This window comes from Callorhinchus milii, unplaced genomic scaffold (genome assembly GCF_018977255.1).
Source record: "Callorhinchus milii isolate IMCB2004 unplaced genomic scaffold, IMCB_Cmil_1.0 Scaffold5, whole genome shotgun sequence".
Lineage (NCBI taxonomy): Eukaryota > Metazoa > Chordata > Chondrichthyes > Chimaeriformes > Callorhinchidae > Callorhinchus > Callorhinchus milii.
The window spans coordinates 33,329,712-33,343,961 of record NW_024704746.1 but is presented as its reverse complement, the minus strand read 5'-3'; the positions used below and the strand labels follow the sequence as shown (position 1 = coordinate 33,343,961).

The 14,250-nt window shown below is 37.2% G+C and overlaps 1 protein-coding gene across 1 annotated transcript; it reads left to right on the top strand.

The window, feature by feature from the left end:
* The first annotated feature begins 4,679 nt into the window (after positions 1-4,679).
* On the top strand, positions 4,680-13,914 carry lum (lumican). Its single transcript, XM_007895309.2, has 3 exons — positions 4,680-5,044; positions 9,730-10,617; positions 12,708-13,914. Exons 2-3 carry the CDS (start codon positions 9,750-9,752, stop codon positions 12,860-12,862), a joined length of 1,023 nt encoding a protein of 340 aa, XP_007893500.1. The 5' UTR covers positions 4,680-5,044; positions 9,730-9,749; the 3' UTR covers positions 12,863-13,914.
* The last annotated feature ends 336 nt before the right edge of the window (positions 13,915-14,250 follow it).

Genomic DNA, 14,250 nt, shown 5'->3' with positions numbered 1-14,250 from the left:
AGAAGTGTTAACCCAAACAATGAGAACTCCACTCTGGCAGGATCTTCTTCTGGAGCAGAATCCAGTGAGTCAGAAAAGGAAAAGCCCATGAAATTAATAATCCTTACATTTTGGTATGGTGCCTTTCACGTCAGGAGGACGTGGAACACAATCACGATTATTGCCCTTTTAATACCTCAGGCACACTTCTTGTCAATTTCATATATGTATCTAAAATAAACTGAGGAATTTGTTCCTAAATGTCGTGTGTTATATTATAACTATGCTTCAATACCAATTATTTTAACATCCACATTGAACTCCATCTAGCATCTCCTGACCCATGTACCTGAAAGATAATACCAAATAACAATAATAATGTTTATCTACACTAATAAAATGACAGTTTCTGTCTGTCAGTATATCTGACAATCACGCAATGACCGATTGACATAGCGACGTGAATTATACCTCATCGGAAAGGTTTTGCAAACTGGCAGTGGCATTGGCATATTTTGGTGGGGGGGAATCTCCTATTGTTGATAAGCTATATTAAAAAATGCTTTAATTAAGCCCCAAAATAACTACACAGTGACAGAGGAAAGCATACACTGTTCAGAGTGATGCATCTATATTCTGCAACAAATGTATGGCACTTTTTTCTGGTTGTCAAGGGAGCTAGAATCCTCCCATGTTGGACAAACAGAGACTGGGAGAGACAGAGAAAGTGACTGAGAGATTATTATTATTATTATTATTATAAAGTGTAGTGACTGTGTGTTTTGTGGGAGAGAGAGAGACTGACAGAGAGAGACTGACAGAGAGAGAAAGAGACTTACAGAGAGTGACTGACAGAGAGAAAGAGACTGAGATAGTGAGAGAGAGAGAGAGACAGACAGAGAGAGAGACAAAGAGAGAGAGACTGGAAGAGAGACAGGGAGAGAGAGGGAGACTAAGAGAGAGAGAGAGTCTGAAAGAGAGACAGATAGATTGAAAGAGACTGTGAGAGAAAATATATTAAGAGTCCTCCTACTGAGTCCTCCCAAAAGGAGTCCTCCCACAGGAGTCCTCCCAGCTGAGAATAGATAAAAACAAAATGTCTGTGTGTTTGTGTGTCAATCTACATTCCATATTGCATCCTTTGGTTGCAAGCGAAGCTGCAACGGGCAGAGCTAGTATTTGATATAGTGCCTTTCACGTCGGGAGAACATCTCAAAGCGCTTCACAGGATATACTTTAAGTAGAGTGACTGGGCAAAGATAGATCTCCATGTTTAGGTCAGAAACATAAGCATTTTTCCAGCCGCACTCAAAAATCCACCTGAAACTCTAACGGCAAAGTTTTACATGTAAGGATAATAAAGTGATGTCATAGTTATCACATTAAATGTGACATTTTTCACTCCATCATTTCTCCTGTCTGTGGAATTCTGTGCCGTGCTCACAACCATTTCCTGGAGCTTTATTCCTGCTGCACAACATCTCAAATGCGCACTTTAACCATCACTTTGTACTGCTGGATCATGAACAAAGAAAGGACTTCAAATCATGGGATAGCTCCAGTGGCTCTTTCCATGTATATATGAAGTCTTCTGGTGTTTTATTGATCTGAGTAACCACCAGAGTAAACTATATGAACTTTAGGAACCAAAATACAGAGACGTGTTGGGTCCAACATGCTTCATCTGGAAAGAAATATGTGCTTATTGGCCAATTCTTTGGTCTTTAATACTTATCTTTTGCTAGCCAGTCAAGACGTTTTATGAAATCATTGTTGGATTTGCGTTCAATATACTTTTTGAAAAATTGTTAGCAACTATACGGAAGAATAACAAACGAGTACCCACATGATGAATTCCTGATCTCAGGCAAGCCATCTGCGGGAAGCACAAAGTGGAGATGAGATAATTGGCTCTGCAGCCATGGAGGAAAGAATCCACTCGAGGGGCTGTGAAGCGTGCAATAAAACTAGGAAAACATGCTCCTGCATAGTGTCAGAATTTTCTTTCACAGGTTTTTTTCTGCAATACACATAATTGAGATATAGGGGTTTTCTTTGGTAATGTACGCAAATCAAGTTATGGATTTAGACCTTCTAACCTATGTGCGGTGCTGATGAATGGCAATGGGGGTCAGTACTCAATAGAATTCTACAAGGTGTGGGTTTAAAGAAAACAGGGGACAATGGAATAAGTGGCAAATTAGCTGGATTTAAAGCTACTTGGAGGTAGGAATGAGAAAATTATAATAAAACATAAAATTATTTACAACAGAGCTGGAGTACTAGCCTCAGCTAGAGTTCAGTTCTGGGCACCACACCTTAGGAAGGATGTCAAAGCATTGGAGAGGGTGCAAAGGGGATTTAACAGGATAGTACCGGGAATGAGGGACTTCAGTTATCAGGAGAGGCTAGAGAAGCGAGGATTATTCTCCTTGGAGCAGAGAAGGTTAAGAGGAGACAATAGAAGTTTTCAAAATTATGAGGGGATTCGATAGGGTGAACAGGGAGAAACTATTTCCACTGGCGGGTGGGTCGGTAACCTGAGGGCATTGATTTAAAATAGTTGTTAAAAGAAACAGAGAGGAGGTGAGGAAAAATGTTTTCACACAGCGAGTTGTTCAGATCTGGAATGCATGGCCTGAAAGAATGGTGGAACTGATTCGGTAACAACTTTTAAGAGAGAAGTCGACAATTATTTTGGGAGTACAAGTTTGCAGGGCTATTGGGAGAGCGCGGGAGAGTGGGATTGATTTGGATAGCTCTTTTCAAAAAACCGGCACAGACATGATGGGTCGAACGGCCTCCATCTATGCTGTATAATTCTATGATTCTATGATAACAACAACAACTTGCACTTATATAGCTCCCTCCGCACACGGTCAGCATCTCAGGAGCATTCAGTTGACTAAAAAAAATTGGGGTTCTTGTGTCGGGGCCATAGTTCTGACAAGATGTAATCTAATTGATGCTCTTTCATTTGCTCCACAGCCAAAACCCATAGCTTAGTAATTAGACCTTCTTGTTCCCCACAGTTTTCAAAATATAGGGCAAAATGATATGCTGGGTTTGTGCTTTTCTCTCATACCCTCTTGTCAGCTACCAGTTTTCTAGACTTAAATGTTGCTTTCACAATAATGGGAGGGTTGCAGTTAATCTCAGCATACGCTCTGTCATTTGATACAACCTAACCACTGAATGTAAATAATTAGTTTTCCATGACATTATCTTTTTTTCTTATTTAAAGACAGTGTCTTATTTATTCATCACTCTTAAAGTGATGTAGATGGTAAATGATGCCAACTGCTCACAATTCTTAACTTTTATAAATACTCTTTCAAGCTGCACAATGAACGAAGCATCATCAGTTATTACGTCTGTAGCTTTGTCCTGTAGTTTAGTGGTTAGAGCACTCGCCTCGCAAGCGAGAGGAACTGGATTCGATTTCAGGGCAGAGCGAAACATTGGGCAAGTTTCCTTGCTCCACGCACTTCTGTTTACCTAGCTGTAAGTAAGTCGATTAGGAGGGAGTGGGACAGAGATTGAGGAGAGGGATTTTGGTTGACTGTGTCTGTCAGGATGGAGCAGAGACGGGGGTGATGGGTGACCAGCAGTTGGATGGGGAGGAGGTCGAGGCAGCAGGTGATGTTCTTCACACTTGGCAGTCATATGAAGAATCAATAAGACTTTATTTCTGCAGACTTGCCATTGCATCCCATCAGACAGAACTGATGTTTGGCTCATAGGGGATTCTCTTCAGTAATTTACTGACTCTCAAACCTATTTCTGCAAAAAAAAACATTTTTTCGTTAATCCAGTGTATGTCCAAAACATTCCCCAGTACTTTTTGAAGATGAAGCATATTCCCTCAAAAGTTAAACCGCTACGTTTCACAGATTGTAAATGTTTACATCACTAATTTAATCATTACTGTTGCGCACGCATTTAAGATTCAAGTCTGGGATTGTCTGTTTTGCATTTGTTTGTTTGATAAATCACTTTTGTTTCCTTTAAGATCATGTTGCCCAATAGTTAGTTTATCCCAAAATATTTTTGTGTCATTACAACTATGGTCTGCCATTTCATTTCAGAGTTTACAAGGTCTATCACTTCAGGATGAGTCTGCATTCTTCAGTGGGAGCCATGAAATAAGAAACAGACCTCATTTGAGTGCCTGATTTACTTCAGACTATTTGACAGTTCGTGTATGATCAAACGGAAAACCTCACCCAGAGGTCTAAGGATTTGGCTAGCTTCAATCTGTTCTTTTACTAAGTTACCTGACTCCAAAGATTAAAAAGCAATTCAATTATAATAAACCATTATTAATTAATATAAATGTCTGGGGCAAATGCTTGTAGTCCTTGTGTCTGTTGACGTTCTCTTCAAGGTCTGAGCTTCAAACATAATTCTTCAATTATTTTCTTGGCAGTTTTGAAGCTTTGGCCGTTAGCCACTTTTTATAATGGGTTCAAAGACGTGGATAGTTTAACACAAACCATTGTACTGTACAACATTTTGCTCTGACCCAGGCTACATTTAGAGTTAATTCCAATATTATTCCTTCTGGATTGTTTCTCCTGGGAATGACAACACTTGGAAAATATTGTTTTCCCACCAAAGCGTTGAACAATCCCTTGCAAACTTGCCTTTGCAGGAAAGTAAGAATTTATTTTTGTAGAATAGCAAAACATAATTTAATCACATTGGAGGGGGAGGAGTGTGGTGAGCAATTGTGAATATGTAAAATTAAAGGGGTGTCTGAAAACGTGGATTCATCCCAGTCTCTTATCTATATCACAGCTGCAGCTTGAGCATCCACCTGCGTTTAGTTAGTGAGCTGTATTTTCTGTGTTATTCAGCACACCACAATCTTGGAGTGATGACATAGTAGCTTTACAGTTGAGTTTGTCTACGTTTCTCTGCTGTTGTTGTCAGCGCTGTGCCACAGAGGTCTGGCAGCCTCCTCTTTCTCCAGAGACCAGTTTCAGCACTTAATATCTGTTTCTTTCCTTTTGACGCTGGTACTCAGTCTTTGGAATTAAGAAACCAAAAGCTTCAAGAAAAGGTAAGTAATTCACTTCAACCAGTGGCTTTTAAACGTAATTTGCCTTACTTTACAAAGTTACATTCAGGGAATCTTTTTGCTTATAATAGGCTGAATCCTTTGCTGTTAACCCTTGAAGGATAACTGAGTGTTTCAGCACAAGTTATTATTAAATATGATAACAATTAACAACTGTTAATGCAGAAATGTTTATTGGTTCTATACATTCTCAAAATCCACTGTATATTCAACCTGAGAAATCCACAGGAGGTAACTGTTACAAGATGTTATAAAATGGAAAACACATTTAACCAAGTGTGCAAAAAGGAATTTATTGTGCTCGTATGTGCAACATACATAGAGACTCACATAGATATCACTGAAAGAAGACCAGATCAAAATCAACTTGATTTACAAAGCACAATACTCCTTAACTAACTGATTTTAAACTTGCTGTTCTTCACTTTATTAACCTAGGTTCGAACATTCTGGGGAACACATCTTGCTATTATTGCCTGTGGATGTATTGAATTTTAAATCAGACTAAGGTTATGTGGAATTAAATCCCAGTTTTCAATGACCAAATTAAGGATATTGACACTATATTTTAAAGGACTGGGTCTGCATAAGGTAACTAGTTCAACAAGACTTTGTCAGATTCATTGCATTCTGATAATAAAGAAACAAAGATTCTGTTCATTGTTCTATGACTGAAAGGAGCAGATAATGATGGAGTTTATCTTATTTGGTATGTTCACTGGCCAAAATATGGACTTTTCATTGTATTAATCTCCAGTTCAAATAATTAATATTTCTGATGTTTCACAGTTTGCTATTGCTGTGGTAGCATTTATTTTTTCCGACTCATTGATAGAAGCTACCTTATGTGGAATCTGTTTGCTGCTCCAAAGCTGAACATTGAACCACGCAGTTGAACTTAATAAAACATAATGCATGAAAGTTGTCACCACAACTGGGATTAATGTTTTCATTCTCTGAGCACTGGCATTTGATAAAATCAGTGTTATTGTTCTAAAAAAAACATAAGAAATCTGTTCTGAAGGGAAAGCACCAATTTTATAACTTGATTTTTTATTCCGTGCGTGGTCTATGAAAGAGATTGAATTCAGGTTAACTACTTTCACATTCCTGATGCCACTTTTGAACACAATATAATATATATATGAATATAACATATGACAAATGTCAATTAACCTTTACTCTGAAACCTTATTCAACATTTATTGGTATTCTGTTGTGATGGGGTTCTCTTGTACCAGATCAGTATATCATACAAAATGCCTAGTTAATTACGTTTTTCTTTGGCTAAATTCAACCACCCACACAGTATAATTGAAAGTTCCACAACAATGCAAACTAAATTGTTAATCAATGTACTGTATATTAGTACCATCAATTGGCATCTATGCAAATTTAGAATTATCAATTACAAATTTATAGACACAATATAAGGCAATAACATGGTGAGAATGCTATTTCAGACCCATTTTAAAACAGATTATGGCTTAGATTAAAACTTCTGACTTTCAGGCTGTTTCCGTAGTATTTAGATTTGAGGAGCAGTGCAACTGGACAAATCGCGTGGACATTGTAAATAACCTTCCTGCTTATTTATTTACACAACTACAGGCCAAAGGTATCACTTTGATACACAAGTGTGCTCGCTGGGGAAATGGAAATACTTTACTCTGACTGTTCAAGTAATTTTGCAGAATAATAAACTAAAATAAACGTTAATACCAAACACCCAAAACTTTTGATAACAGTCATTGCCATTTGTAAAGGCAAAAGTTTAAAGATTTTTTTCCGGTGAAGTTTTTTTAAAAAAGAAAGTGGTACATTTCCCACAATCTGTCAAATTGTGGAAGTTAATTATTTGTGACTTATCCATGGTTCAGAAATCATATAGAAAAGTCCCCAGAACCTCAACACAATGCATTTGTTGAATATGGAGCCCTGTCCTGTTTACATAATGTCTATTCATATTAGGTAATTAGTCATTTTTTTTAATGGCTTACTTGGTAAAGCCACTATCTGGTATCAAATACGCCATACACATGATGGTTTGATTCTCAATCTATGCCCTCAGTTCGATTATTAATCTGTGCTGAGTTAGCTCATTTTAGCCAGGGTGATATTTGGGGTATTGCAATTGTCCTGCGTCCCTTGATTATGGAAGGGGGGGAAAGAATTAGTAAGAATTCCTAATTCTTACCCAGTGACACCCTGCTTGAAAGTACATATTTGTGGATACTGGGTGAGAATTAGTGTCATGTTTGACTCTACTGAGAGTGAAACGAGTGAAAAGTCAAACGACGTGAAAAGCGCTATATCAAATGCAAGGATTATTATTATTATTATTACTGTCAAATAACACTTGAAGAATGGTATCCTAATGGCCTCAAGGCAGCAATGTACTTCCAGCACCTGTGGAACACTACCCTATGAAGAGCCAGAGCTTCCAGGAGGGAGGTAATAAATTAGATACAAACAAGAATAGTTTGGTCATATGAAACCAATAAATTCCCAACTCTAGAATTGGTAAGTGTCCAAATCCCTGGATCTAATTTGCAGCAAAAATCAAAATAACTGCAACAAAAAAGGCACATGTTGCATAAAAGTACAACCAGTATAATCATATAATCATGTGTTAAGTGAGTTTTGCCTACTCTTTGAGAAGCCCAACAAGAACACCTATTTAGCATCAAAGTTACAATTTCACTATAATGAATTGTGGTATTTTATTGACCACCATATAATTTCCAATCCTTAGTCAATGGCAGGTTATTTTACCTGAGCCTTGGTACATTTGCTTTCAGCATTCTTGGGATGGGGGCGGGGAGGTGGGGGATTGGAATCTAACAGTTATTCGATAGTATCTAGTGACCCCTTGTTGGAAAATACATGTTTGTTATGATAAAACATTGGTCTCTAGTCCTACAGACTCTTATTACTCATTGTCCAGGCTCACACCATCAAGGAATCGTCCATTGAGCTTGTATCATCTAACGGAACTGTACACCTGCATAAGACAGCTTTCAGGGGGTCAGTGCAGACTCGATGGGCTGATTGGCCTCTTTCTGCACTGTGGGTTTTTATGTTCCTGTTATTGTATTCTCTGATTCCAATACTTGGAATTGCAAAAACGCATGTACATCTCATACTTAAAACTAAAGATCTCCTGGAAGCTTATCATATCAATCGTTCTCAATATGTTTCCCTCGTTGAATTACATCTCATTCTAACCTACAAAAAGATCTTTTTCTGGATCTATCCATTCATTTCATGGACACTGCTCTTCCCTAATTCAAATTCACCGCAAAAACTTCAAATAAATTACCCTTCATCTTGCTTGTGGAACATATCTAATAATAATAATAATCCTTGCTTTTGATGTAGCGCTTTTCATCTCTTCTAGACATCTCAAAGCGCTTCACAGAATATACTGTAAAGTGAATTGACTGTATATTTGTGGGTGAAACGCGGCAGCCACATTGCTGGTGCAGATACCTGCTTATCAACATTATATATGATAGACAATTTTATTCCTTGTTTTAATCATGCCATTAATTTAGGTTCCTTGTGATTCAGACAAATGCTAAGACTTCTAATATATTTTTAAATGGTTTGTCCCAGTTATTCTGTTTTATATTCCCTATCCATCCAAATTCATCTCCAAATTAAAATGAGTTGACCACTCATCTCATTGTTGTGTATAGGTCCCTGCTGTCACATAGTAGCTGTTGGGTTTGCCTACATAACATTGATTTACTAATTAATCTAATTTTGTAAATAACAACAAAAGTTACATTTGTATAGTTCCTTTCACGTAAAGCATTTCTTTGATATAATAGGTGCCTTCCAAATCCAAGTTCTTCTTATTTTCATCCAATTCTGTTTTTCTTCTTACTTTTCATTTTATGGATTCAAGTATGGTTGATTTATAATAAGAATCCATGCATTTGATAAAGCACCTTTCACATCAAGACAGTGTCTCAAAGCAGTTCACAGGACTTCCTGGAAAGTTTAGCAATTGTGTATTTTAGAGGTGAGTTTTTGCACACTGCAATGTCCCACAAACAATGATGAAGTGAATCACCAAGTTTATATTCTGGGGAAATGTTGGCCAAGACAGTGGGAGAAACTCCCTTCCCTTTTTGAATAGTGATGTGAGACTATGGCAGTGCTCCCCCATTATGGTATATCAGCCTAGACTAGGAGCTCAAAGTCCCAAAATGGGGCTTGAACCCACATCCTTCTGATGTGGAGGCAAGTGTGCTACAAATTGAGCCAGGTTTCCCAGCACTTGCTAAATGTACACCAACCCATTTCCTTCTGCTTAGCCATATGATTCACCATCTGCAAAAGGTTATTCCTTAGCAGACAACCAGATATTATCATGTATTCTCCACATCTGCTAGTCAGTATTATTAGCATTATTTCCATTAATTAACACTTTCAAGAGTTGGGTATCCAGCCATAACATTTGATCTTGTGTCAGTTCAACAAAACAATATGCATTTTTAGCCTCATCCTAGTTGTGATATCACATTCCAAATGTAACATCATGCGGGGAGCCTAATTGAATTTCAAAAGTACTGATAATTTGAGTTCAGAGTATATTGCGACCAGGTTGAGATCAGTTATAATTCCATATGTTTTTGTCCTTTTTTTTCTATTCACAGGGTTGCATTAAATTCCCAAGATGAAGCTCATTCAACTGCCTATATTTGCCCTCCTGGTCAGTGGCATATTCTGTCAGTATGACTATGATTCATACTATAATTATGATCCAGCAAGTCAAATGGCCCCTTCATCTCCAATTTGTTCAGTTGAATGTGACTGTCCCATGAATTTCCCCACTGCCATGTACTGTGACAACCGCAAACTTAAAACCATCCCTATCATCCCATCACCGATAAAGTATCTTTACCTCCAAAACAACCTGCTGACTGGCATTCCAAACGGTGCATTTGATAATGCAACTGAACTGCTTTGGCTAATTCTTGATAACAATCAAATTGCTTCTTCAAATATTGGTAAGAAGGCATTCTCAAAGCTAAAACGCCTACAGAAGTTGTATATAAACTTTAACAATCTGACAGAGCTTGTCAGCATTCCAAAGTCATTGGAAGATCTAAAAGTCTATTCGAACCAGATCTCAAAGATTGGAAAGGTCCTCGCTGACCATGACAACCTGACCACAATTCAACTTAATGACAACCAGCTGAGTGACGTTGGTGAGGCTTTCAGTGGTTTGAAATCCTTGATGTATCTTGACTTGAGCATCAATAAACTAACTAAACTTCCTGCGGGACTTCCATCTTCTTTGGAGATGTTCTACATTGATCACAATAATCTCAACAGCATTCCTAAGGGTTACTTCGATAAAAATAGCAAACTGCAGTACTTGCGCATTTCACACAATCAATTAAAGGATGAAGACATTCCTGAAAGGATCTTCAACATCACCACCCTCCTTGAGCTGGACCTGTCATTCAATAAATTGAAAGCTATCCCTGTTGTTAATGAAAATCTAGAAAATCTCTACCTTCAAGCCAATGAAATTGAAAGTAAGTTTGCTTATATTTTTTTCACTCAACCAAACATCCTAAATAAAAATGGGGAATTGCACTATTATCCCAACATTTGTTTCTCATTGAATTGTTGTTCCTTTTAAAGCCTCTTTCACTGTCTGAAGCTCTCATTTTGATGAATTGCAGAGCATCAGATTTATAGTTTTTAATTGTAGCCGCTTACTGTTGTAAATATTACCTCCAAAGAATTCTTCTTCTGTTGGCCTATTGGCAGCAGACAGCATCACATTCGAGCTACATCCAGAAACACTCAAAAATTGTGAACGTAAAGATTTTGCTACAATTGTTAGTTGAAGTGGCTTCTTGTAGCTAATGGATTGTGGCTACTTGTAGCCTTTTAATGGATAGTTGTTAGAAAATAAAATCTTCTTTTCGAGTTGCAATCAAACACAACCACTGTTTGCAACCAGAGTAGTGTTTATTAAACTCCAGGATCCGTCCAAGTTCCCGATGGGTGTGGGCAAATAAGCACAATCAATTAATTTACTAACAGAACAATACTACCGCGTAATTCCTCCTCGTGGTCGTCTACTTCTGTCTTCTAGATCTCAGTCTTCCATCCACGGTAGGTACTGTCCTGGGCGCGAGTCGATCTTGGTCTGGCACAGTGTCTTAAGCTTGTGTCCATCCAATCATGGTGCGGACATTAGGTCACCTGGCCAAAATCATGCTGGGTTCACGTGAACACTTCATGGGGTCTACGTGCCTCAGCACACATACACATTGTCTTTAAGACCCCCGTTATCTGATCTAATTGTCTAAGATAGAGGATTGATCAGTTTAGGACTGTATCTGGTGCTCATTATTTTGTGGTGTGGGATCATTAGTACATTCCTTTTAAGTGACTGGTTATTCCTTATCAGTATCCCGGGATGGTACCAAGGTCCTCTAGTTTAAGCAACTTGCTCATTAATTGCTATTCTTGAGGGTTGCCTTCTGTCGCTTGGCAGGCCCTGTCAGAATCTAGCGACTTATTGCTCAGTCGAGATCCCGTGTCGACTGGTAGCTTGGACCGTTACCTCTGTGGCTTGTTGTCATTTACTGATAAGAGTTGAACCCCTGCCCCTGTCTGTTATTCTTTCAAAAACAGAGAAAACCAGATGTGTCCTATCCCATGACTGTCAGTCCAGTTGTCCCCCACACTTAACTTAAAAGTTAACCCGTTCGCAACATCTATTGTGATTCTAACATAATACAAAAAGTGTAAATTCTAACATAGTGAATGGGAAAATAGTCTGTTTCCTCCAATTAGTACACTTACTCGAAGGGTACCTATTAGGAATTGTCAGGTGGTATCTTGGGAGGACATTTATGACCATCTCCAGCTAGAATACATGAGGTCTAACTTCTGGTATTTCTTAACAGGAAAATGCATCCTTCATGTATAACACACTGACCCATTGAACCCATGGAATCTATCGCCATCTATTCTGGAGCAGAGTTTCTGCCAGTTATTAAGGAATCCTGTCGAGAAATACCACAATTTAAAACAATAATATAAATATTGGTGCCTCTGCAAATCCTTCTTTCTATGATTCTGCCATCTTGCAATATTATTAAATGTTCAACTTGGTTGATTTTTCATCTTACTTCTGATTTTAAAATAATATCTATTTTTCTGTATTGGCTTCCCCAATTTCCATTCTATCAGTGTATTATTTCCATGATTGACAAAAAAAATTGTAAGTCTAAATTGTCTTATGCAATTTTAGAATATTGTATCTGGCATATCCTCAGTTAGCAGAATAGTCTACAGGCCTGAAATTCCACCTAATCGTATTCGGCAAAGACGATTTTGTCTTTAAAAACTAAGCTACTGAGAATTGTGGAAAATTCTTAAATTCAAGTCTTAATTTGCAAGTTGTTTTTCTGAAGTTCTTAAAAAGAAAAAGCTTCCAAATTAAAAGCCACGAAGAATTTGCCACAATTCAATGCAATATTAAGTTTCAAGACAAAATGTTCTTACAGGCTACGACTAGGTTGAATTTCAGGCCATGCATGTGGTGCATTTCTCATGGGCATGGATATGAGCTGCGTCACTAATTGTTTGTCATTTCATTTTACAGAGTTCAGCTTGAGCAGCTTCTGTCGTGTTACTGGCCCTGAAGAATTTTCCAAGGTCAAACATCTGCGTTTGGATGGCAATAAAATCACTCAAGCAGATATGCCATTTAACTCAGCACAATGTCTTCGCCAGGCTTACGAAATAATGCTGGATTAATTTGCCTACCAAGATTTCACACTTATTAACTCATCATATAGTGCAACCTAACACCTTAAATTTTATAACTACACATATTCATGAAACCAAGTTTTCTACTAGATTCTCAGTTAGTTAAACAATACTGACAGAATAACTAAAAGCAAAGTAATGTTATTTACTTTGTAAAGTTTTCTATACATTTTATAGAATAAGCATAGCTAAGTATTTTGTACAATAGCAAAGAGGTGTTATTGACCTTAATTCCAAATTGAAAGCATTTATCTGCAATTTATAATTTTCTTGAATAATGCATTTAAATCTATAATTGGCTATATACATGCTGCGCATAATTGATAGCCTATTCATGTTTATAGTTATAACTTTTGAAAAAGGGAAAATTCACGAAATGCTCACAAATGCAAGAAATGCTAAATGACATTAAATTGTATAATGTGTAGTCGCTATTATTTCTCTCCCTGTCAAACCATTTCGGTTCCGTTTCTGGTATTAGTATACTTATTATTTGTATCCTATAAAGAGGCCAGACCAATTGGAAAGATCCCTGAATGATTTTAAAGATTTAATATTTTTTATAGCAATTCATGTACTGTGCAATCCTTTCTTTAAAATTCTACAAATGAACTAATCGTTTGAGTCCATTTTCTATAAACTCTCACCAAAACATCTTATAGGATTTTTATGGTTTACTAGATCACATAGTTTGTATGATGTCCATGGTTGGAAAAAAAGTTCACATAACCAATATGGGATGAAATGACTGTAATGGGGTTTACACATTAATTCATGTACAGAAGTACTATGAAATAAAAATAAACAGAAGAAATTGTTTTAAATCTATCTATCAGTAATTTTGTATGTTTCTTCAACTTAAAAAGACAGCAATTTTGAAATTGCTAGGAAAATCTATTCTGGATGTATTTAAATATTGCATTTTATCTGAAACCAGGATTGTATGCTATAAATCATGCATGACTTTATATACATCATTCTTTGGTAACCTGTATACTTTTTATGATTTATCACATAGGAAATAAAGCATAAGAAATTAAGTGGTGGTTCATCTATTGCATTTGTATTTTGGCCAACATCCATCGATGTTCATTTTACAACAAAACTCTTCAGAATAAGACAACAATTGGTGTACACAACCACATAGTGCTGGGAATTGATTTCAAAGTCTCCTCGTCACTCAAATTCAAATGCCATTGCTTGTAATAAATGCTGTCAGTTCTCATCTAGGTCACTAGGCAAACTACCTTTCAGAAGTGGAGTAATAATGATCCTTATAATAATAATCTTTGCATTTGGTATAGCGCCTTAACATGTCTACGAGATGTCTCAAAACGTTTCACAGAATATACTGCAAAGTGAATTGACTGTATATT

What these genes read in the sequence shown, in the direction of transcription:
- lum (XM_007895309.2), top strand. Translation starts at nt 9,750, where the DNA reads ATGAAGCTCATTCAACTGCCTATATTTGCCCTCCTGGTCAGTGGCATA. An exon ending in TCAAGCCAATGAAATTGAAA is followed by an intron (nt 10,618 to 12,707) that starts GTAAGTTTGCTT and finishes TTCATTTTACAG; the next exon opens with AGTTCAGCTTGAGCAGCTTC.